A 26,372-nucleotide genomic window follows, 5' to 3' on the forward strand; every position below is an offset into this window, starting at 1 on the left:
GCCTCTGCCTAATGTCCATAGCAGTGACTGAACCTCTAGTCCACTTCCCAAGCCTGAAAACCTCCTCTTCTCGGCAGTCAAAAGCTCCTGTGTAAGGGGTGTAAAACTCCATAAATCCAAAATATGATCCATTTTAATATAAGATAGATATATGTAGATTGTGGTTTATATTTTGGTTGTCTCTTCCAGGTAAAATGATCAAACCTTGGCATTGTGCTGACTGAAATGACTTTGAGGAGACCTGACATGCAGGAGACAGATCAGTTTGTACCCCATCATAATCTCTATCAGTAGAGAGCAGCATGATCATGCTGATCACCTGTCACATTGTTCTATTATTATCCTTCATTCATGTATGCATGTAATACTTGTTGTATATTACAGCAGTTTGTAGGGCATTGTTTTCCAAAGTAGTTTCTGTGTCATACACACTTAATAATTAATTCGTATTTTCAAGGTAATTACAGTAACCATACATCATACACTGATACACTGCCTGGCCAAAAAAACGTCATCACCTCAATTTAAGAGGATTAAGAGGATAATTACTGCAGTGATTAATATGTTTCAGCTGGCAAGTTATTTAACCCTAACTGATGCAGTGAGCAGCTTCTCATTTCTTTAATAACCATGTCAGAAGACATCTCCTGTGGTTGTGGAAAATATGTTATTGTGTTTCAGAAGGGTCAAATTGTTGGCCTGCATTAAGCAAAGAAAACAGCTGAGGAGATTGATGAAACTACTAAAATTAAGTTAAGAACTGTCCAGCGTATTATTAAACCCTGGAACCATAGTGGTGAACCATCATCTTCAAGAAAGAAATGTGGCCAGAAAAAAGCCAGGATTCCTTCAAATTGTGAAAGTGATTCAGGGAGCATGAGATCATTTTCACACATGGATTGGCCACCACAGAGTCCAGACCTTAACCCCACTGAGAATCTTTGGGATGTGCTGGAGAAGACTTTACACAGCAGTCCGACTCTCCCATCATCAATACAAGGTCTTGGCGCAAAATTAATGCAACTCTGAGAAGAAATAAATGTTGTGACATTGCATAAGCTTATGAAAACAATGCCATGTTGAATGCGTGCCATAATCAAAGCTAAAGGCGGGCCAATGAAATATTAGTGTATGTGACTTTTTTTTGGCCAGGCAGTGTATATACAGGAACTGAAAAGTACAGCCCAGGTTATTGGCAAGATGTTTATTCTTCATCTTTTTTGTCACTACATGAAAAATATCTGACGATGTAATAGCAGTGTTTGCCCTACATGTATTTAGAAGTGGTGGTACGCTGTTACTGAAGTAGGACTGCCATTTGGACTCTTATTTTGCACCTCGGATGCTTAATTAACAGATATGATTAAAGCATTGCCTGTATGCAGGACAGGAGAGAGAATCTGTTGCATATCTTTAGAAATTGTTGTGTTTTTTGCTATGAACACTTCAGATACATGAGCACCCATCTACTGGCCAAATGCAGGTAGATATTGGCAGTGGTGGGTAACACTCTTAAATGCCATTTTGGTGGGTGGCTTTTGGCTGGAAAACAAAACATTGTGTGCTGCTGCCTGTCTGCAGGAGTGTAGGGATGCTGAACTCCTCCACAGTAGCACAGCTTCAGAGCAGAGCTCACAACAGACAAAATGAAACAGACTTGAGGATATATTTTACAAGAACAGTATTCATTATCAATAAGTGCATCAAAAAGAAGACAGTACGATCAAATTATCAAACACTAGCTGAACAAGCAGAACAAACTCTACAGTACCTACAGTAACTTGCTTGTGCTGTGAGTTGTGTTTTGTATTTGTTGTCAGGTGAAAAGCAGAAGTAATTTTGCTTTACAACAGTAGGGGACAGGAGTGTACAGCATACTGAAGCTGAAGTCACTTCGCCTTTTTTGTTTTCATTTTGTATGATGCTTGTAGGTTGCATCCTTAGTCTGTGGTGATTCTAATCACTGAATCTCTGCAATCTGTGCCTGTAAAATGAAGGTTAAAAGCTTAAATAAAGAATTTCTATAGATTGAGTGCGGTTCTTATTTGTTACCCCGGAACTTTTATACAGAATCCGTCCTGCCTACACATTAAAGTGGATAAAGATTAACCTTTTTTATCGTACATAGTAAAGGGTTCTGCGTTTGCAACCAGTGGTGTTGCAAGTGTGTAATGCAAGTTACTGTTACACAGTAAACAACAACAGAGTGATCGACAATAAATTGAATGCACTTTCGCACTTGGTCCAAGTTTGGAAAAAATGACCCTGTGCTCCAAAGGGAGCAAGTTTGATTGCTCAGGTGGTGTGTACCTTTTTGAGCACTTGAGTGATCAGTATTGTTAAGTCAGTCCAAATCAATGGATCAGTAAAATCCTGTAATGTTCTTCTCCAGCGCTGCAAACCTGGTCACCAGAGTTCAGAGTGACGTACCGTGACACTGTAATGCTCTCACCTGGACCTTTGGTCACCACGCTGATTAGATATACATTCGATGTAAATGTGCACATCTTTTTTTATCTCTTCTTAACATCTCTATTCTTGTAGATGATGCCTAGATGTATAATTTGGTTGCTCTCTTGTGGACAGGGTTAGGGAATAAGGGAATATAAGTAACAGCTTTACATATTTAAAATATAAAATAATTTGGTTCTCTTGCGGAAATGTCCAACATTAATCTGTTTGTCATTCATTTTCAACACGTATACAACACGTAAATGTCAGATAAAGAGTTAACTAAACATGTGTTGTAAAAGTGTGAATTAACTAAACATATTATTAAGATGTTACTGTTTTACAGGTTTGCCAAGGGAATAATTGTTAATTGTGCAATAGATGAAAAAAAAAAAAAAAAAAAAAAGGTACCGCCAGTACATCTTGTGTTTATTCTGTAAATCTGCCTGGCAGGAATTTGCTGCTCAAAATCAACAAGATTAGTTCTGCAGTACTGCACCACTCCCTGATCTGCCTGACAGCTGTCACGCTGTTTTTTTAAGTGACCTTATTTATGTGAGTATTTTCCATCACATGTATAATTTGTATTTCCACTAAGCCACAGTTTAATTGTTTCTTTGTCATAAGACACAAGGCTGCTTTTCAAGATTTAGCAGCAGATATTTAATTATTTTTGTTAAGGTGCAGCTGTAGCAAATTTCTAATGATAAAAACTTCGGCTAGGTAGCTTCAAACATAGAAGGAAATGGAAAATGTTTAACTCTGAAAGATTAATCAAATAAGATAACTTAACCTAGTGTGTCACACTTCTTTTGTATCAGGGACACAGAGAAGTGAATGCTGGAAAAACTTGTCAGTTTCCGATTTTTTCTTTAACAATTTGTTTTTAATTTGTAACTGTCCTGTTGTTGTTCATATTTTTTCAAATCAATCAAGCAGGCGAACAATTCGTAACCTTATAACAGGAGCAAAACTGAAGTAAAACAACAGAGACTTGGAAAATAAAGTGCACACAACCATAAAGAAAAGTTGTTAGTAAGTTTCAAAAATCATCACTGAGTGCTGTATTAGCATTTCCAAAGATCTACTTCCTTCTATGATAAAAGGTGTTAATTTTAGAGAACTGAAAACTGGTTTGTTAATGTTCATTGTATTATCGAGATTAATGGAGATATTGTCTATGGAAGGTTTTTAAATTTGCTTTTTGATGTTGGGGCTGCGCAAACCAAAACAGATTCCATTCACCCGCATTGTACTGGAGTGGAGGCAGAGATCTCAGAGAAGGATACGTCAATCATGACAGCAAATAAAATCAGAACAATCTTGATAAGGCAAAACGTACGTGAGAAAAATTCTTTGGCTTTTGATTTTCTCACGTTACAATCTGTTTAAGGTTAATGACACTGATAACGTAGTCTAGAGCTGAGAAATCAGTGTCCAACATGACCTGAGTGATTCAGGCACTTGTGTTCATACCGGTGCTGTAGTACAGAGTCTACGCACTCTGGCCACACTAACTCTTCTCAATGAAGGTTTCACATGTTTTATAAATGTTGTGTACTTTGGAGCAAGAACATTGGGCCTCATACAGGAGTATTTTATCTTCAATTTCTCTTACATTTTTTGGTATATAGGGCTTGTACGAACATGCTACATCAGATCCAGCAACACTTGAGGCCTGTAAATTTGCATAATTAATGCCCCAATGATATAAGGCTACGCTTCCTGCCCTTTACATCAGGAAGTACTCATGAAAAATTGCATCATAGTAAAAAGAACTTTCTGAGTTTACCTGTAGCTGTAAACCAGCCAGACAGCTACTTCAGCATTCCTTCATCTGCCAAAGCATTCAGACACCTGTCACTCTGTTCTTTTAAATGACATCATTTATGGTTTACGGTTAGCTTTTCCTGTAATGCATAGTTTCATTTTTAATGGGTCATGTGAGACACACCCACTTCAAATATTTTCAAGATTTATTAGCAGGGATTTAATTGTTCTTGTTAAGGTAGAACTGTTAGGACAATTAAGTTTCTAATAATAAAAACTTCAGCTAGGTAGCTTCAAAAATAGACAGACTGAAATGTTTAACTCTGAACGATTAATCAAGTAAGATGACTTGTTTACATTAATACATATTATAACTTAAAATTCAGTCAAACGGGATATGTGTAATTTATGTTTCAAACTCAAAATGTCTCCAGATTAATGAAATATACAGTCATTACTGAAAAACTGGTTTGGATAACAGCAGACTGACTACACTTGACTTCTAAAACAGGACTGAACCACTTGTACACTGTGTTCATATCTGAAAGAAAGTTCAAAATACGTTCTCCTAAATCACTACACACACCACTTAAAACAAATCTGTTCATATGAGGAGTTCTTGCATGAGGTCCAATGAGAGGGGGTCCAAGGTGCGGAAAGGAAATGTGCCTCAGCCGTGTGGTACAAAAATAAGTTTGGCAAAGTAAAGCACTCCAAAAGCAGCACGTTTAGTTGCTCAGTTTTGTGCTGCAGAGCTCTTAAGTGGTCACTATCAGTATGTCAGTCAGAATCAGTGCATCATGTAAATCCTGTAATGTTGTTCTTCTGTAGCAATGCAAACCCAGTCACCACAGAGTTCATAGATACATATCCAACCATGACACTGTAATGATCTCAGTTGGATGGGTAGATATGCATTTCTTTTTATCTTTTCATATGTATTGTCTATGATGATATATAGATGATGGTTTGTAATTTGATTGCTTTGTTGCAGTTGTGGAATAACTGAACATAAATAACAGCATTGTATATTTAAAATACAAAATGTGATTAGCTGTATTCTATTACAGTTACAGTTTGAATTGTTGGTATTCTGAATATGGTCACTGTCATTTAAACATAGATAACTACAAGGAAGTACATGGAAGTATTTGTAAGTGCTACAATTTGTTTGAACAGTGTGTACCTATCACCCCGTGAGAAGAGACACAGCCAAGACACTGTCAGGAAGGCATTTTTGGCAAGGACAGAAATTTTATTTGCACAGATAGTTAAGACGGTTGCAACATTACAGTGTGTGCTAGATCTGCTTACCGCCAACCAGCTACTTCCTTCATCAAAACATTCCACATCGAATTTGACAGTATGAGGAGCAGTCTTAATAACTACTTTCAGAGTGACCCAGACAGATGGCCTCAGCAAGACGTTTTTGAGGTATTCCAAAGTGCTTAGAATACATTTCTTAATTTAAGCAATTTAATGGAATACATTACAAACTACACTTCAGAGCATGTATTCAGTAATCTGTACTGAAATACATTTTAAAAACACTGCTTGCAGACAAAATGATGAAATCTATTTGACTCTGCTTGTCATTCTGAGGAGATCAAAGATGACTTCACATACAGTAAAGAGAGGAATTATATTTTCATCTAAGGACAGTCACTTAATTACGTTACTTGTTACACTTCATTTAATCTTAAATTAAACTAGGGCTATCCCCAAATTGAATCAGTGTGAATATTCAACATTTTTTGTTTTTCTTTACAAAGCAGTGTGCCCTGTAACACACCTAATTTCATACCTAAGCTAACATGAGTATGTTTTAACAGTAAGACTCTTGTTTTAATGCCTTTTGTCATCATCTGTGATGTGAAGGCATCAGATTTTCACTGAGTCAGAGAAAATATAAGTGTGTGTCCAACTAAAATTCAAATATAAAATCAGCAGAGCAGCGGAGCTTCTCTCCCTCAGCTGCTGACAGCACTGTGCTCTCCATGCAGCTTCATGCCACAAATTAAGGATTTATTTTGACCAAACCAGAGCTGGTGATTGTTAGTGAAAACATGAATCAAGGTGTTTTTGGTGAGTCTGATTTTGTTTCTTTTGATTCTGAATGAAGCTGATGACGAGATGAGATGTTTCACAGAGAGTCTGGTTAGTTTGGCGAGAGAAATTAAACAGCTGTTTCTGGTTAAACAAAACGTCTCTCTCTGTCGTGACACTTTCAGACACTGAAAACTGAGCCTACCAGTGAGAAAAACAAGCGTGAATAACAAATGTCACCTGTCCTGCATCTCCTTGGGTGTGTCTGGATGAGACTTCTGACAAGACCTGCTTCATTTCTATCACTCATCTCTGCTTCTATGACAATACGTTTTGTGGTTTGTGGTCATTTATAAACTCAGTTTATTAAGTTTGCTGTCAGTCATGCTGTGATACTGCTCTCATTTCTCTCATCAAGTAATATAAAAGTATATTTATGATTCCTTTTATTTATAATTCCTCACTGAAATGTTATCCCTGTGCATTTTTGTGAGCTTCTGTTTTATCCTGTAACTGTAACGCCCACCGACTGACAAAGGAAAAACAACAAACGCTCAACTGGAAGAATCTTAGTCAACTGAAGAGTCTGCGACTAATGACTTGAATCACTGACTATAAGGGGGCAGCCGTGAATTATAGAATGTAAATATTTAGAAATGAAGGTTTGTATAAGTCTAATGGATTTCTGTATGCCACAGAAAATTTTACAAACATATAGTGGAAATGAAAGAAACATGACAGCCTATATTTTATCGTGTGTCTGGTCTAAGATTTTGAACGCACACAATATGTTTTGATAAAACAAGTGGAGAGGTTTGCGTGCCTGAAACTCACTGCTTACTTATCTGTCATTCCATCATTCACTGTGGCATTTGTTTGTTTTTGTGCACATCTCATCTTAATCGCAGTGTCAATAGTCATTGTTGAAAATAAGATAAATGATGAAACATGGATAGTGGCTGTCATGGCTTTCAATGTGGAGTTTAAAAGTAAAGTAAATAATTCATTGTGTCCTAGTAGACTAGAGGGAATAATTGAGGGAATAACTGCAATAGGTGAAAAACTCTGGTGCTGCCAATACATCTCATGTTATGTCAGTCCGACTGTCAATTAGTTCAATAAGCAAAGACACAGAGAGAGAGAAGTCTATTGTCACGTAACTGCACCTTTCCATCTTGGGAAGAAGTTGCCTACAACTACAACAACTCCTCTCACATACCATGACACTACTTCACAGACACTCCTTCATCTGTCATACCATTTAAGACTTCTGTCCCATTGTTCTTTTAAGAGCCTTCATTTACACAAGCACAAGCCATAGTTTAATTTTCATTATCTACTGGCACCTATTGAAAATATCTTAATGATATAATTGAAAGAAGATAATTGTGTTTTAGGGGGTGGTGGACAGTAATGAAGTAGATTTATCTGAGTACTGTGCTTGAGTACATTTTTTGTATAATAGTGACAGCAGGAGAAAGACAAAATGAAATCTCAAGATGTTATTATAATTATTAATTATTCCAGGTAGCTTTTAAAGTTGGATTGTTTTTATTGGGGTGAAAAATACCACATAATTCATGTATATACTGCCTCTGAAGCCAGAAAGAAATCTCAGTTATTTAACAGACTTGGAGAACTCCTTACAGTTGCTTCAATCTGCTTTTATGCAGTGATTTTAATACAGTTACATCAGAAAATGACAAATGCTGTCCTGTTTTTGATTGTATTTCTATGCTCAAGTTTTTATAGGTGTTTCTATAGGCTTTGTGTAGCAGAGTGGTTCTACAAGGAAATCAGTGCATCATCAGGTGGTTTCAGAGAGTTACAAGCTTCTGTAAATGCATCATGAAAACAATACACCATGTATTGATATTAGAAAATGTACTTTGTAATTTGTACTTTTGAATACTTAAGTATTTTTAAAAACATGTTCTTTTGAACACTTAAGTATTTTAAAAGCAAGAACTCTAGTACTTTAATTCAAGTATAATTTTGACTGAGCAACTTTCACTTGTAGTTGAGTAATATTTGACCAGGAGTATCTATACTTTGACTCAAGTACTGGTGTTGAGTACTTTGTCCGCCACTGGTTTTAGGTGCAGCTGCAGATTATGTTTCAAATGATCATCTTGGTTTTAAAAATGATGCTCTAACTGTTAACTAATAAAGACAAAAGAAACATCTAATGAAGCGGTTTATGCTCTGTGAGTTATTCAAGTTAATAGAGACGTAGAGACAGAATGCAATGTATCATACTGATTAACACCACAATATACAACAAAGGACTCACACACTGACAAACTGTTAGATTTCAGTATGTCAAAGAATTATTTTAGCACCCTATATCTATCAGAGAGGAAATGTCTTACTGACAAACTCCATATTGCCTGTCTCAGTCATCTTTGTCCTGCTTTTCTTGAAGAAATCCCACTGACTGTCCAGAACTGAAATACTTTGATATTTACAATTACTTGATAAAATCGCCAAGCAAGATCATCATTGAACCCAACAAATATCACAACCAGGCCTTTCATAGCTTAATTAACTTTAATTTCTATAGTTTGTCAGGACACCTTAACTGTAATAGCTGTAATTTAGGCATTATTGAGTGTCAGGATCTAACATTTTTTCCATTCATCTTGCTGATGTCTCATGTCTGTATCCACGTTTTTCCTCTTAAAGGCTTAGCTTTTCTTTTCAGTATCTTATAAAGACTTAGTTCTGGGTTCTTCGCCCAGTTTGTAGTGCATCCCACCAAACAGCAACTTGAAGATTTTTATTTTTAATGTTGGGTCTGCCACAAGAGAATCCATTGTACTGGGGCGGAGGTAAAAATCTCAGAGGTAGAGATCTCAAAACATGTGGGCAAATAAAACCAAAACTATAGATACCAGGAAACGTATGCAAGAAAATACATTCTTATGTAATCCAGACAAACCAGTCCTTTAAGATATTTTTGAGATATCCTGATAACTAACAAGCATGTGAGACTGAAAACAGAACCTCCCTAGCAATAACTTACACTGAACTGGAAAAGTACAGGCTACAGACAGATGCAGAGCTGGGCTTCCTGCTGCTGGACTGGTAGGTAGTATTAGCTGCCTTTCTCTGCCTTGTATTGTGGCATTTGCTTGATGTGTTAGCGTGTTAGCAAAGTTGTCAACTTGCTAGTTTTTATTCACAATTAGGCCTGGGTATATTTCACATTTAAAGCAATTTAGCTGGACCTTAGTACCAGTACCCAACAGTATTTTACTCCCTTTCTCTGTAATAACAAAAGTCTAATTTCAGTTGTAAAAAGTAAGTCCAAACTTCTCAAATACAACACACACACACACACACACTCACACATATATATGTATGATATATATATATATATATATATATATATATATATACATTTTGATAAGGAATTTGGGACATATCTGGTGGCTGAGTGTTGGCTAAAGCAAATAAAAAGGCTATGCTAATGTCCAGCCTGACAGTGTGAAAAGTCCAGTTATCTCCACCAATAACTTATCCAACTGGATAAGAAAATAAGAAAATAAGGCTTCAGGATACTTTTTTTTCAAGAGAGAATAGTAGCATTTCTGTGGCAGCAAAAGCTAGTTCATGCTTCTCCAGAATGATGACGAATCCTGTTTGTAGGTATAAAATGTCAATTAAACACCCCTTTGGAACAAGTATCTTAACAGTAGTGTTCAAACAACTTACTGTAAGTACTAAAGCCTTTGGCAGGATATTATATCCCTTTTTGTTTCTGCTTAGAATAGTCTGATAATCTTTATTATTCTTGATGCACAATGGAATGTTTGGGTCACTTGTTATGAGGAAGCAATTTGATGTTATTCATCTGAATGCTGGTAACTAGTCAAATGACAGATTTATGGGGCTGTGCCAGCTTTCACCGTATAAAGTCTTGTTGTATCTCCACACATTCACATGGATGAGAGATGCAAGAAGAAGAGAAGCACATGAACAGGTAATTAGTTTTTTGAGATATTGTTTTCAGACTGCTGGGCTGCAAAATGATTGTATTTCCTGAGTATAAGTGGTGCTTATTTTCAACTAAATTGTAGTAATAATTTTGTTGAGAATTTAAATGATATTGGAGGCAATAGTCAGACAAACTATCTGCACACTGCACAGATACAATAAATGAACTATAGTAAAGGAATACATTTTTACAGACAGTCCTGTTTGATTTCTAAGTTAGCAAAATATAAGTTATATGTTAGAAATTGTTGTAATATATTAACGAAATAACACAGAAAGTAAGGATGAGCAAAGCAATGATGAAAAAAAGCAAGATATGACTTTTTAACATTTCTTTTGTACCATTTTCTCAACTATTAACACTTATATTCAGTGCATATCTGGATCAACATGTATTCAACTCTCCACACATAATTATTAACACTAGTTTGTGATTTTTTAAATTTATTTATTTATTTATTTATTTATTTCCTTCCTTTTCTGGAATTGACTTTTTTTTATATTTCGTCAGCAGGTTTGAATTCTGAGCTTGAAAGAATGGCAGGTCAAATGATGTTGCCTGTGCTCCTTTTGGGGGTGATAAGTAAGTATTTAATTAAAATGAAATTCAATTAAATTCACTTTTAGTTCTGTTGATGAATGTATGTAAAATCAATAATTGACTTTAGTTTACTGATGTTAGCAGTCTCAGATTTTTTAATTTTTTTTGTCCAGTTATATGTTTATTTATATGTTTGTTTTTATAGGTGCGGTGACTTCTCAGGGTGCAAGTAAGTTGACAGTTAGATAACCTCTTTGTTCACACTCTTAACAGATCAGTCATACAATCATTTCAAAATTAGTACCTCAAAACAGTTATTGAACCAGAACTATACCACTTGACAAAAATGCCCACAGAGTCATACTCCATTAATTTTTTTCTTTAATTTAAAAATTACAGACACTAATTAAATCATGTTATCAAAATATTAGGGAATAAATAAAAACAATATGACAAACCATTAACTTTATAATTAACAGAAACAAAAAATCAGCTGAACTACCATCTGAATTTAAGACTGATCATGGTCCTATAATGAGCCTTAAGAAACTGCCCATATGTTTAATCTTTTCTCAAATAGGATGCTTCTAAAGTTCCATCAAGTGAAAATTCTTATATTTTCATGATCTGTATTCTTTCAATCATCAGTTTTGTGACTACATCACTCAAAATAGCTGTAAACTCAGGCCTCCAAACTGTAGAACATCTCAATTACAAATTGGGTTCATTTTCAGAGGTTGAGTGATGTGGCATGCGCTGCCAGGTCATTTTTTTTAAACTTAGCACCTGTATAATTTAAAAATGCTGTAAAACAATTGTTCTTATCTCCACAATGTTACCCATATAGATTATTATTAATTGTGAAAATATAAAGAGAAATATGCAATCTTTAATTTATTTTACTTTATATTTCCACATTTTAATTTGTCAATTATTTTATCTATTTCTATTTAGATTTTTTATTCACTTATTATTTTTCAGATTTATTGTTTTTTTATGGCAGTCCTATGATCTGTATCTGTATATCTTAACATACTTACTTATATAGGGCAAATTTATTCAAGCTACAATTTATGAGTCTGTAATTATTAGAGATTAGAGATTTTTTTTTTTTAAATGGAGTTGATACTTTTTTTTTTTTTTTTTTTAAGTGTAATCTCTGCACCAGTCCTGATTGGTCAGTATGTTGGATTAAAAGAGTTTACAAAACGACACAAAAATCTCCTGTAATAAACCACAAAATGACAAAGAGGAATCACAAATCTCAAATGGAATTACATTAGTATGCAAATTCTGCAAGGCAACACTGAGATAGTAAGATTTGATTTTTGCCCAGTTACATGTGTACATTTGTTTTCGTAGGTACGGTGTTTCCTTATACAAGAGGTAAGTTGATGGTCAGCTAACCTGTTTTGTTTTCATTTGTTCATACTCTCAACAGGCTCGTCACACAACCATTTCAAAATAAGTTGCTCAAAGCAGTTAATACTTCAGGATTAACTGCTTTGAGCATTTAACACTGGGTTACAGCTAATACTACTACTGTTACAGCTAATACTACTGTTGCATAATTGCTTGCTTGTTTGTTAGCAAGAAAGAGCCTTTTAACTTTAGCTTTTAACTGAAGATGTTAGTTCAGTCATAATTGAATTTATTTGTCATTTTTATCATGAAATATAGGCCTATACTTTCTAGTGTACAAAGGAATTCCACATATCACTAAGCAGATGTAATAAATGACCATGTGTAGTGGCTATAAACTGACAGCACACAACTCCTCCTGTGAATAAATTCTGTTATAATAATCAAAAGATGTAATGATGTCGCAGTGGCAATTCAACAGTTGGCTGTTAATTTTTTTTTTTCTCATAGTTACAGCTTCAACTTAATACCAGTTTTACAGGCTGTTGAATCAGTTTTTTTCCCTGTGGAAATGGTATAAAATATCAATATTTTTTAAGGTGTTGTAGTGAAATGAGAAATTCCAGTAACATAATACTACATGGGGGTGAATTGTGGGAACAACAATCAGATAACCTTGAATAGACAGTACGTGTTAGCTTGCAGTCGCTCTCTGGTCTGTCTGTCTCACTAGCCAGACGTTAGGTGGGCAGGTCATCTATCTCTCGTTCTGTCTGCATCTTGCTCTCTGAATTTCTGCGACTTTGTGCCTGACAAAAGTGAGAGCGAAATAGTTGTATTTCGCTCTCACTTTTCACTATTTAGTATGTTTGAACAACACCAACAGGCGACAGTGTTTAAACTGCACCTTGGAAAAGATAAGCACATCACACATGAACACATGTTCTCATGCCTGCACACAAAATGAATGATAAGTTACACGTTCTCAGCGCAAGAAGCCAAATTCTCCTTTATAATAATCCACTGAATGTTTGCAATCAGGTAGGCAAATTCATGAAAATGTGTAATAAATAAGATCAATCTAGTGCAGGACATTGTTGGACACTGAGGACATGTAAACCACCTCTCAGCATGGCTTCCATCACATGGTTATTGAGTTTTTTTAAAAAAAAACTTTGTATGGCTCTCTTTTTCACTTCAAACTACTTTTGTTTGCATCCCCATATAAACAACAATATGTTTTAATATAAATAACATTTTCTGCTCATGTAATTTACTCATCCAACTTCTTTGTTTCACATATACAGGTACACCATATACTGTGACCGCTCCCAATCTCAGTAAGTTAACATTTGATTTTCATCAGTTCACACTAAATCTGTCAGTTCAATATATCAGTATCTGCTATGCCATACAAACATTCATATTCATACATGTTCTGTGTAAAAATCAACTTGATACTATAATAATTAATAATTAAATTGTACAGTTTTTCCATGTTCAGTTTTTGCTGAAACTTTTGAAACAGGATGCACTGATTCAACTTCATATTTTAGAGGCTCTGGTTTGTGGTGTTAAATGTGTTGCATGAACTGAGAGGTATTTCTAAAATTTTGTACACCTCATTTATGATACTCGATTTACAGAATACTGCCTATGGTTTTACACTGTTGTAGTCCAATATAAGTGTACTACAAGGGGTGAGCCATATAGCCAAAATCTTCTGTGTAGTGCACAGGGCTGCACCTATTGATTATTTTAGTAATTCAGCATTCTTACGATTATTCCATTGATTGATTGAATGCTCAGATGACAAAAAAAAAAATTCTGCCTCATGACCACAGCCTTAAGTGTTGGGTGCTGGGAGAAGCTTAGACACAAGGAAAGGAAGAGAGTGAGAGAAACAAGGGGATATGTTTGCAGATTGAAAAGCGCTCATTGCTTCATCTCTTCTTTTTGACAGGGTGTGGAACCCAAGCAGACATCGCAATTCTTCTGGATGGCTCAGGCAGCGTGTCGTCAACAGATTTCCGAAGAATGAAGGAGTTTGTGAAACATATGATCAGATCGTTCCAGGGAAAGGATATAAAGGTAGGACTGTTTTATTCTGTTTTAATCGTAGAATTACTAGAAATGAAAAAAAAAAATCACCATTTTTATGTATTGTATTAAATTTATTTGTATACATTTTATTGTGTGTGGTTTTTTTTAAGGGAAGTAATTAATATTTCCTTTGGACCTGAAAAAAAAAAACAAAACTAGACCCTTCCCTAATATGTAAAAATATAAATATAAAAATATAAAATATAACCAATGAGTTCAACTTGTATCAGCATAAGGCTATAAGGAATTCAAGATGATGTTTACCAAACCTCAAAACTTTAGTATCTTGAAGACGTATTTCAATGCTGGAAAGAGTCCTTTCATAAGCTGGGCTCTATATACAGTACAAAGACACAAACATTTTTGAAATTGGAACTCCAAGACCAGAGAAAACAGAGAAAAGGAGCTGTAGTATTCAGTTTCGCTAAAACAGCACAAACCCTACACAGCCAAATGCACTGAGCCACACCAGCCCTCTAAATGGTCAGGCTGGTTCTTGATGTACTGTGAGTAAGGCAGTTACTTTTGCCTCGTGACAAAACAGCATTATAATGAAGCACTGTAGTGCAGCTGAGATATGCTGGACTACAAATCTTGCCTCCATATATACCAAACATATTTGTTTGGTATGGATGCCAACAAAAACAATTTAAACTACCAAATACCCCTCCCTCTTACATATAATTTTTGTACACTCCCTTAGTTGTCCTCACAGACCTAAGTGCTTTATCTTTATGACATAATTTGACAATTTAATACATATTTCCATTTATAACCATACATATAACAGTTTTTCTTCTTTTTTTCAGTTTGCCATTTCCCAGTATTCCTCATATGTCACCCACCATTATTACTTCAATACACTCGATGCTGTTAATTGGCCAACTCAGATTGATGGAATAAGACAAAGATATGGAGGGACTCGCACAGCTAATGGCATCCGACGTGTTATGTAAGTGCCGCCACGATACTAATGTATAACATTACCTCATGCTTGGTACAGACAGGAAGTGAACTGAACCTCCTTTCCAAGAATCAGGTGGACACATGGACACATTATATAATAAAGTACTGTACTTACAGTTTTTCAAGTAAACCTCAATCCACTCAATGCTATAGGCCTATTTACGGCTTCATCTGGGAGACTTTAAACTGTAGTTTGGACACATTGGGACCTGTTTTGCCTGTATATTCTGGAGAAGCAATAGGAGAGCAATTCAAAGTCATGGGTACGTGGGTATTTATCAGTGCAGATGTTTGTGGTTTTATTTTCTCATGTACTGCATTGCCACTAGAGGGTGAATCAACCCTTCAGTTTATTTTCTAAACCATATCAGTCATTACATTTTTTAACAGAACAAAATGTACTACAAGAACATGTATTGAAAGCAGATATTTCTTTTGACAGCCAAGATGTCTTCACACCAATTAGAGGTTCCAGGTCAAATGTGAAGGGTTTGATAGTCATTACAGATGGACAATCTGGTGACCGGCATGACTTGCCAAATGCAGCACAGTTAGCGGAAGCTAAAAACATTTTTCGATTTGCCATTGGGGTAAGTAATCATAAATATTCCATATATGTATAATGGGTCATACCTTTCAAAAGTTTGGAATTGCCTGTCTCAGTTGTCTGGCTGAGAGGACCACTCTATATTTCTGAGGTTGTAGACAGTCCTGTTTACTAATAGATCTCATTTTGTATGAGGAGTTTGAAAAGAGAAAAAAAAGTTTTGTAGAAGTAATCATTTTCAATCAATTTTAAAAATTATTCTCAATGTCTTTAGGTGGGGAATGCATTTTCTATATCCTCAGCAAGACAGGAACTGGACACCATCGCATCTTCTCCCCCAGCAGACCATGTGTTTCAAGTGGGCAGCTTTAGTGCACTTGAAGTAATAAGACAGCGCTTGGAGAACAAAATTGAAGGTAGAGATGTACACTTAACATAACAGCTGGAAATATTTTTTGCATTTTCAGTTGAAATTATTGTAAGCATTCTAGTTCCGAAAAGCAAATACTAAATAGTTTTATGCTATTTATTAAGCTGACCATCCAATCATTTGTTGTTAGTGAAATGGACAATATGACAAAATACTCAGACACAGAAATAACCAGTCATAATTACTTACTGTAGCTTTTATAAAATTGTAAATCTCTAATCTGTTTCATGCTATACCTTAACTTTTATTTCAGTGTTGTTTGCTGTAAATCCACTGGATACAGAGAACAGTAATAACGAGAGGTGGATGATATGGCCAAAACCTTCTATGATATATGTAATTTCACAGTAACAGTATATATTATGACAGTAATTCTATAAATTGTTTTAAAATGGCCATACAGTACATCACATTTGACTATTTTCTTCTTTTCTTCTCTTTCATACAAAAAACTATCTCACATGAGGCAATAGTTAAAGAGAAAAACGGAGAACAATAAAACTGTCATACTATAGAAATTGAAGATTTAAAGTTCCAAATGGGAACAATGATTTGAAATGTCACAGGATCTCTGTATTTAAAGTTTCACTCTCATTTTCTGTGTTTTACTGTCACTGTATTCCTTTGTGGCATTTGGCAAACCAGCTTAGAGGTTCATGAACGCTGCTAACTGTCGCTCTCATGTGATGTGAAAAGCAGTCCTGCTACCCAAATCAAATTACCTTACCAGACAGCTGGATTTGTGAAATCATGCAAGAATCCAAGCCTGATTTGCTACATACATTGTGCCAAATATACAGTATAAGAAGGACAAGAAAGGGATTGCTCCTGTAGTGAAAACTCTGGTATCTCTTTCTGTGGACAAGTTTCTACCCTTGCACTGTATATACCATTATATCACCTGACCATTGTGTGAACTATGCAGAATAGTTTTTATGGGCATGACATGAACATTTTTCCCTCACAAATGAAATAATTTAAATGTAATGGTGTCAGCATGCTAATGTCTGTGCCTTTAAGTGACCTTGTCCTTTGATTCTTTTCAAGGTCAAACCTCCGTGCAGCTGGGTGCTTCATTCTGGACCGACAGTACATGTACAGTAAAGTGCACTTGCACTTTAGCGGGCCTGCAGTGCCGCTATGAACCCTGCTCCTTTTCCCAAATCTGCCAGCGTGGTTCCTTTCAGTTCTCCTGCCAGAATGTGCAGAGACGCACCTGCACCATAAGTGGTGATCCACACTACTACACCTTTGACAACAGGCTGTTTCACTTCCAGGGCACATGCACTTACGTTCTCTCTGAGCAATGTGATCGAGGGCTGCCCTACTACAGAGTAGAGGGCAAGAATGAGCACAGGGGCAGCACTCGAGTCTCCTGGACACGACTGGTCAAAGTGTATGTCTACAATGAAACCATTGAGCTTGTCAAGGGGCATCATGCTAAAGCAAAGGTTGGTTATTATAACTGGAGTTAAACTCAATACATCTTTATGTACGAAACTACATTTGTCTTTGCTACTCATGACGTACTTGCTTGTGTGTTTACAGGTAAACGGAAGTTTTGCATCCACTCCGCTCTCTCTCAACAACGGCACCATCCAGATTTATGAGTCAGGTTTTTCTGTGATCATCAATACTGACTTTGGCCTGGTGGTATCTTATGACACAAACCATTATGTCAGGATCGGTGTGACCTACAATTACCAGAATGCAACATGTGGCCTGTGTGGAACCTTCAATGGTAATCCTCAGGATGACTTTCGAACCCGTCAAGGCACAGTTGTGAGCTCTGATGTGGACTTCGCCAACAGTTGGCAAGCACCAGGGGACAATGATCCTAGTTGTGGGGCCCGATGCGGAGGTCTGGCCTGTGCTGGGTGTACTGCAGCTCAAAACACTTTATACAGAAATGCTGACCGTTGTGGAATCCTCCAGAGCAGATCTGGACCTTTTGCTGTTTGCCATCAACGACTTCCCCCACAGCCCTTTGTGGAAAGCTGTGTGTATGATCTGTGTGTAGCAGGAGGGTATCAGCCCATTCTGTGCCAAGCCCTAAACGTGTATGCAAGTCAGTGTCAACAGAAGGGTATACAGCTGCCAAGCTGGAGGAGACGAGGCTTCTGTGGTATGTCTGTCAGTCAATTAATATAATTGTGAGTAATCCTTTGTGTAAAATGTCTAGGTCAATATTGATTTACTTTTTTTTTTGTAGAAATCCCCTGCCCAGCCAACAGCCACTTTGAGTCCCAAGGCACAGGATGTCCAGCTACCTGTGTCAACCCCAATTCTACCCGCAACTGCCCTCTCCCTGCACAAGAGAGCTGCATCTGCAATTCAGGCTACATCCTCAGTGCCGGTGTGTGCGTCCCTCATGCCGAGTGTGGCTGCAGCTTTGAGGGTCGCTACTACCGCTCTGGAGAAACTGTAATACTAGACGAGGACTGTGGGAGACGTTGTAGCTGCAGTTATGGCTCCATGACTTGTCGCTCCCATCGTTGTGGCCAACAAGAGTCTTGCAGGGTGGAAGATGGAGAAAGAGGGTGCAGACCTAAAAGCTATGCAACATGCTGGACAAGGGGCCCAGGGTCATATCATACGTTTGATGGACTGACATACCAGTATCCTGGTGCATGTCGACTGACTCTTGCCAGAGTGATGGGATTGTCTAACCATCCACACTTTGTGGTGACAGCAGAAAAAGTGCCCAGAGGCCAACAGGGTTTTGCCCGTTTGCTGAAGTTTGAGGCAGAGGGAACACATGTGTCCATTGAGATGTCAAATAGCAGCAGAGTACAGGTGAGAGATTGAAACATTTTTGAAATGTCAGATTCTGTCAATGTGATATTTTCACAACTGCAAAAGTGAGGCATCTGAACTACAACACAAATTTGACACAATGGTTGTAATATTCAGCAGCACATACCTTTGTTTAAATCCTATTAACTACAAAACATGAAATTGAATGTCACTTTAGGTTGACGGTCAGCGGATCAGACTGCCATTCAGCTCAGCATCCAATCGAATCCAAATCTACCACAGCAGCGTTCACAGTATCATCCTTCGCACTTCCTTTGGTGTAACTGTCCAGACAGTCTGGCCTCACTATGTGCGTGTCACTGCCCCTGGTATCTACGGTGGCTCACTAGGTGGACTCTGTGGTAATAACAATGGTCACCCACATGACGACTTCCGCACACCCAATGGCATCCAGGTCAACAACTCTCAGGCATTTGGAGACAGTTGGCGAGATGGTTCCCTCGCTGCTCACTGTGTGGACAGTGTCAATCAGAATTCTACCACAAATAACAATGCTAGTGGGTACTGCAGTATTCTTGGCTCACCGCAAGGGCCATTTGTCCCATGTTGGGCCAAGGTGGATCCACAGCAGCATGTGAATGCATGTGTGGAGATCATTAGCGCCTCTAATGAGCCAGCATCGGCCTTATGTGAGGTCCTGCGAGATTATGCACTGATCTGTCAACAGAAGGGCGTTAACCTGGGACACTGGAGGAATGCAACTAACTGTGGTAAGTACTTTTCCTTTTTGAATTAAGTTTTCAAATGGTATAAATTAATGTGTGTAATGACTTTTTTCAGTCAACCTGTTTGTGTTTCTCTAGAGCAAAACTGCCCTTTGAACAGCCATTATGAACTCTGTGGAAGCTCCTGCCCCTCCGCCTGCCCCAGCCTCTCTTTCCCTTTCACCTGTGCCACTGTGTGCCAGGAAGGTTGCCAGTGTGATGATGGTTTTGTCCTCAATGGCAACCAGTGTGTGCCGCCAACAGCTTGTGGATGCTATCACCAAGGACACTATCGGAGTGGTGGCGAACAGTTCTGGGATGGTGATGAATGTCAGAGCTTGTGTACATGTAATGGCACGACAGGAATAGTCCACTGTATCCGTAACTCCTGTGGTCCCCAGGAGTCCTGTCGCGTGGTGGAGGGTGAGTATGGCTGCCATCCCAACCCTCATGGCACCTGCTCTGCCTCTGGAGATCCCCACTACCTCACCTTTGATGGCAAGGCCTATGACTTCCAAGGAACCTGCCGCTATGTTCTGGCGACTCTTTGTAACACCACTGCTGGCCTCCATCAGTTTTCAGTGGAAGCTAAGAATGAGCCTTGGAGAAGGTTGCCAGTTTCAATCACAGATGAAGTTTTTGTGAATGTGTGGGGCTATCAAGTGCGCATGTCGGGGGACAGCAGCGGTATGGTAGAGGTGAGTTTAATCCCCTCTGAAACATTAATGCTTTTCTTCATCTTAGGGGAAAGTATAATTTTGTAAGGCCTCAAATAGTTGAATAAATATAGTTTGTCAAACTGAGAGTCAGAGCACTAATAAACTTACACTGACATGTCAAATTCGGCACAAATTCCGAATCAGTCAAGTTATAATACTGATAAAGGTGTCTTGTTCTTCCACTTTTGTTTGTCCAATTCTGTAGGTAAATGGAATAACAAAAAATTTACCAGTTCTCTTGAATGGAGGCCGTGTGTCTATCTTTGCAAGTGGATCTCGCACATTTGTCAGCGCTGACTTTGGCCTGAGTGTCACATACGATGGATGGAGTACAGTGTCTATCTCTGTGCCTTCAAATTACAGGTTTACATGAACTTAAAAGCCAACTACCCAAACACCTGTCTTTTGATCAGTTTCATGGCCTTTATTTATTTTATTTAATACTGACTGAACTTGTGATCTGATTAATAACACTGGTGTTTTCTCTCATCATTACCATCAATAGTGGACAAACATGTGGTCTTTGTGGAAACTTCAATGGAAATCGAACTGATGAGTTCCACACCCCATCTGGAATGATGGTCACCACTCCAGATGAATTTGGCATGGCTTGGAAAGTGGCAGGCAACTACACCTGCAGTGATGGCTGTGGTTCGTCCTGCCCTCGGTGCACCAATGAGCTGCCTGCTAGAGCCCAGTGTCAAGTGATTCAAGCAACCAATGGCCCCTTAAGCTTCTGCCATGAGCATGTGGACCCAGCGCCGTATTTCAATGACTGTGTGTTTGATGTCTGTGTGTCGGGAAATCGAGGCCAAGATCTCCTGTGCAGAGCCATTCAGGCGTATGTCAGTGCCTGTCAGTCTGCTAATGTTCGTGTCTACCCTTGGAGACAGAACACCAACTGCAGTAAGTTGACTAGTTAATGTTTTGTTTATCTACAGTCAGTCAGCCTAAGAAAGCATCAAGGAGGTTTTCTGAAAAATAAAAACAAAGGAATCTCTCTCTGACATCCATCATTTGTTTCCTCAATTATAAAGCACTTCAGTGTCCAGCCAACAGTCATTATGAGCTGTGTGGTACAGACTGTGGTAAGACCTGTGCCAGCAGCATTGATGCCACCTGTGAGCATCTTTGCGCTGAGGGATGTTTCTGTGATCAAGGCTTCGTCAGGAGTGGGACAAGATGTGTCCCTGTGGAACGCTGTGGCTGCCTGTATGATGGCTCCTACTATAATGTAAGTCATATGCCTACAAATCATCAAAACTCCAGATTTATGTAACTTTGCTCAAAATCATTTGATAGTCCCTGTTATGATTTAAATCTTTGAATATATTACCTTTCCTCTTAAATGAAGCCAATGCATGCCAAAAACTGCAGTTCCTCAAATGATGACTTGAGGCTGGCTCCAAAAGCGAGTCAGTCCGCATAAAGACCATATTAAAATGCCGCATTTTACAGCAGAAATAAACATGTTTACAGGTTAAAAAAAGTGCCATGTTTGTCGTTCATGACTATTCCATATTCCATATATTCACCGAGAAAATTAAATGGGCAATAGTATTTAAGTCAGACAAGATAGAGAAAACACGCCTCAGGTTTTGCTTTTCCTCATTTTTAGCAAAGCTGCAAGTCAAATGACAAGTTGACAATGTGGCCGAAAAGAATGACAAGTCATTTTACAGTAAAAGTGTGGTGTGTTACATGACAACAAACGTGATACACAACATTTCATTATACTATTCCCTTTTTCCCTCATGCTTTTCTTTTGCTCTCATGCTACAGGCTGGTGAGTCGTTCTGGACAGACAGATGCTCCCAGCGATGTGAGTGCCATGCTCCCAATGACCTGCGCTGTTCTGCTGCACCTTGCACTTCTGCACAAGAGTGCACCATCAGAAATGGCCAGCTGGGCTGTTATAATGTAATGTCTACCTGCACTGTGTGGGGGGACCCACACTACGTCACCTTTGATGGGGCCCTGGCTCATTTCCAGGGCACATGCTCCTACATCATTACTGAGAGTGGGAGCCACAACAACAATGAAACACAGTTTCAGGTAACAGCCACCAATAATCACCGTGGCAACAACCGTGTGTCGTTTGTGTCAGCAGTGGATATACACCTCTCAAATCAACAGGAGAGTGCAGACATCAGGATTGGACCCAACACAAGAGTAATGGTAAGCTTAATTTAAAGATGTAAAACTTCAAACATCTGATAGGTGTAAACACAGGTAATGAGAAGTGCCTCCTCACCTCTTGTCTGTCTGTCTAATCTCTCATCCCTCCAGGTAAATGAAAGTGAGGTGTCTTTTCCCACCACTGTAGGAAGCTTAGCTCAAGTGGTAAGACAGGGAAGCTACATGGTGGTTGATGCCAATGACTTGATAGTCCAGTTTGATGGCCGGAGCACTTTACTGGTCAGAATGGGCCACAACCGTAAAAACAGAGTCACAGGGATGTGTGGAAACTTCAACGATGACGCTTCAGATGATAAAGTCTTGCCCAATGGCACGTCGGCACAAAATGATAATCAGTTTGGTCACAGCTGGAAAGCACCAACAAGCCAACCAGGGTGAGCTGTGTATTCCACACAGAAAATGGCATCAATACATCATTGCCAGTTGAAAACATTTCACTAAATAAAGAAAATATTCTTGCACCAGTGCAATATATTTGCATTTGTCCACAGTTATGATATAAGTCCCCTTGACAACAATATGCATAATAGAAAAAAATATGTTGTGGCAAACAGAGTCAGCCAGAGTGTTAAACCTAAAATGTCTTTCCAGATGTGGATCCACAGATGAAAGGACTGGTGGACTGGACGGCTGTAGCTTTATCACAGAATACTCTGAGCTCTGCAGTGTCATCACCAACACTAGTGGTCCATTCAGCGCCTGTCACCAGCACTCTGACCCTCAGCCATTTTTCAGTTCCTGTGTCTACGATCTCTGCCTCTACACTCCAGCCAATGGCATGCTGTGCTCTGCTGTCTCAGCCTATGAGAGGACCTGCTCCGTCTTGGGCCTAAACATTCCTGAGTGGCGCTCAGCTTTGCACTGTGGTAAGTTTGGACTACGAAGTGTGTCCTACTTGTGGAAAAATGTATTTTCTGTTACTTCTTGTCATCAGTCCTTGTTTCATTCTTTCCACACTATTTTTAAAGCTGAGTCAGACCCCTGTGAACAGCTGAACTGCACAGACTTTGAGTGGTGTGGTGAGAAAGACGGTGTTTACGGCTGTTTCTGTGATGAGCACCACCATCGGCGCAACAATGAGAGCTACGGTGAGGACACGTCCTCTTAAGACACTGTTTTGTTTTTTTTAGAATACTGAAGGGACAGTGTGAGACACTGCTTTACTACAATGGCATTGTTAATAAAATGTACACCAACATAAGAGTATGTAACAATGGGACACACACTTTAAAATACACATCCTACACATTAGGGCTGCACATCTAATCAGATGTTTTTCCAAATTGCAATATGGCTCTTCAATTTTCAAATTGCAGAAGATGCAATATATAAGACAAAAAGTGTGTCAACAAACCTTGAATGAATGAATGAATGTCGTGGGGCAGAAATGTCCCAGTCTACAAATCAGATGTAAAAATTATAATTACTTCTAATTTAATATTACAATTGTAGTGTCAGTCAAAATAACTGCAATTAGATATTCTTTCAAAAATTGTTCAGCCCTACTACAAATGTCTCTTTTGCCGTCCAAAGCTCAAAATATGTTGTCATGCATTTATCTTTTATAGACTCGTCCATCACTTGTGTCAGTAGTACAGGCACCATGTCAGTGTCCCGCTGTCAGCTGTTTGAAGCTGGCTTCCACTCAAGCGTACTCCATCTCCGGGATGAGTCTTGCAATGGGACTCTGCAGGACGGACAGCTGGTCTTCCAGTTTAACAATGACGATCAGCTGTGTGGGACAGTTCTCAAGGTACCATACACTATCAACACAGAATGACTAAGATTTTAGATATGAATCTTATCTGTAAGATGTGTTACAACTATAATCAACCTGTACCATTTTGTCATTTCCATTTTAAGAGCAATGGAACCCATTTCATCTATGAGAACACCATCCAGGGTGACGTGGACACCCATCAAGGTCTGATCAGCCGCCAGAGGAACATACATCTGCAGTTCTGCTGTGAATATCCTCTGACCCAGGCCCTGTCTATGGCTGTGGGCATCAACCCTGTAGAGAGGTGACAAAACCATTTCATCTGCATGTTTTGGTTTATTGATTTCTTGACTTAGGTGTTGCTAACTAAGTAAAAATTACCTCACTCCTTTTCATAGTCAACCTCTGACTAAATGTTAAATTTTAATGAGTAACTCTTGAGAGGTTTGAAGTTACCAGTAACCTGCCAGTGTTTTGTTGAATTGTTCCCTCTCAAGTTCAGTCACATTATATGTTGTCTTTTCATAGCATTGTGAGGAAGAAGCTTCCATCTGGACGTGGACAGTATAATATGAGAATGATCCCCTACCAGGATGCTGCCTACCGCTTCCCCCTGACTAGTAACACGAACATCGAAATTGAAATTGACGAGAGGCTGTATGTGGAGGTGCGGACAGAAGGAGTCGATTCACGGCAGATCTCCACTGTTCTGGACTCTTGCTGGGCCACACCAGTCAACACCCCCGGCTACCCTGTCCGCTGGGATCTCATTAATGCAGAGTAATGGAGCTATTGAAACTTGACCTTGTCTTTGCATGCTGATTTCTTGTTCTTGCCTGAAAAGTGCCTTTCTTCAATTGCTTAATCAATTCTCTCTTTTACAGCCTAACCCTGTTACCTACTAGTCCGCCTGATAACACTGTAACTTCTACAACTTTCACCTGTTTCCAGGTGTCCAAATCCAGCAGATGGTACAGTAGAGCTGGTTCAGAACGGTGTCTCTACTGTTGCCCGATTCTCCTTCAGGATGTTCACCTTCAACAACTATTCATCCATCTACCTGCACTGCCAGGTCCACCTGTGTCTTCTGAGCCACAACAACTGCTCCACTGTAAGTACAACTCTGTGTGTGTATTTGTAGTAAGACTAGATAGATTATCAACAGGTGCATCAGCAGAGTAGGACTGGGCAATATCACTTATGAATAATAACATGGTATTTTTAGGCAATGTGCCGCGGTATGCGATATATAATTCAATATTTGTGACTAAATACCTCGATATTGCAACAATATTGTTGGGAGGACTTGGGGTTTCACAAAATATTAACAAAATGTTATTTTTGATCTGCAGCAATGTTACCCAGGTCACCACAGGAGAGTTGCAAGAGATGCATCCTACCATGACACTACAGGCATCTCACTGGGACCACTAATCCTGAAGAGAGATCTCACAGGTAAAGCTCTCTTATTTTTTCATAACTTCTGTACTCTTACTGATGACTCGATTGAAACATTTTGTGCAAACTGGTTTACACTTGCAATTTGGTTGTTCTCTTGCAGTCGGCATGATGAAAACGAGCAGTGCTTCAAGTCAGTTGACCTCCATGGTGACCCTCCTGCTCATCAGTGTGCTGACTGCCAAAATTCTGACCTAGAGACACAAAAACAGTCAACAGGTATACCATATACCGAAATATGAATCACTGAGAAGTAGCTTAATTTGTCTCTCTCCAGTAAAAAGTGGAAAGTGTTTTTTTGTGATGGTGAAGGCGTGAAAAGTTATATATATTTTAGAAATACATTTTGTTAATTGCTTTTGATTTTTGTTGTCTGAAGTGGTGGTAGTTTTTTTTTTTTTTTTTTTACAACAGAGGGCAGAATAAGATTAAATACACATTTGACTCCGTTTTCATAAAGCTTCCTGCTTATCTTTTTGTATTTTGTAATGGGCTGTAACATGCTTTTGCAGTAATTTTCATGAGCATAATATCAATATT

At 38.4% G+C, this 26,372-nt stretch overlaps 1 protein-coding gene and 1 long non-coding RNA gene across 2 annotated transcripts; both read left to right on the forward strand.

The window, feature by feature from the left end:
• Nucleotides 1-10,179: 10,179 nt before the first annotated feature.
• Nucleotides 10,180-12,196, forward strand: LOC146312000 (uncharacterized). The gene is made up of 4 exons (XR_014772147.1): nucleotides 10,180-10,252; nucleotides 10,781-10,849; nucleotides 11,013-11,036; nucleotides 12,170-12,196. It is a non-coding gene; the product is annotated as an uncharacterized LOC146312000 (long non-coding RNA).
• A 1,940-nt stretch (nucleotides 12,197-14,136) lies between these two features.
• Nucleotides 14,137-26,065, forward strand: LOC146312001 (alpha-tectorin-like). Its single transcript, XM_084740117.1, has 21 exons — nucleotides 14,137-14,260; nucleotides 15,082-15,224; nucleotides 15,681-15,828; nucleotides 16,060-16,201; nucleotides 17,263-17,666; nucleotides 17,764-18,340; nucleotides 18,428-19,011; nucleotides 19,190-19,742; nucleotides 19,836-20,434; nucleotides 20,661-20,818; nucleotides 20,961-21,361; nucleotides 21,493-21,689; nucleotides 22,238-22,633; nucleotides 22,745-23,028; nucleotides 23,246-23,742; nucleotides 24,223-24,407; nucleotides 24,518-24,678; nucleotides 24,903-25,154; nucleotides 25,326-25,485; nucleotides 25,727-25,829; nucleotides 25,936-26,065. The coding sequence occupies exons 1-21, from the start codon at nucleotides 14,207-14,209 to the stop codon at nucleotides 26,028-26,030; spliced, it is 6,093 nt and encodes a 2,030-aa protein (XP_084596243.1). The 5' UTR covers nucleotides 14,137-14,206; the 3' UTR covers nucleotides 26,031-26,065.
• The last annotated feature ends 307 nt before the right edge of the window (nucleotides 26,066-26,372 follow it).

The sequence above is a fragment of the Lutjanus erythropterus genome, chromosome 17, assembly GCF_056507025.1.
Source record: "Lutjanus erythropterus isolate fLutEry1 chromosome 17, fLutEry1.hap2, whole genome shotgun sequence".
NCBI classification, from domain to species: domain Eukaryota; kingdom Metazoa; phylum Chordata; class Actinopteri; order Lutjaniformes; family Lutjanidae; genus Lutjanus; species Lutjanus erythropterus.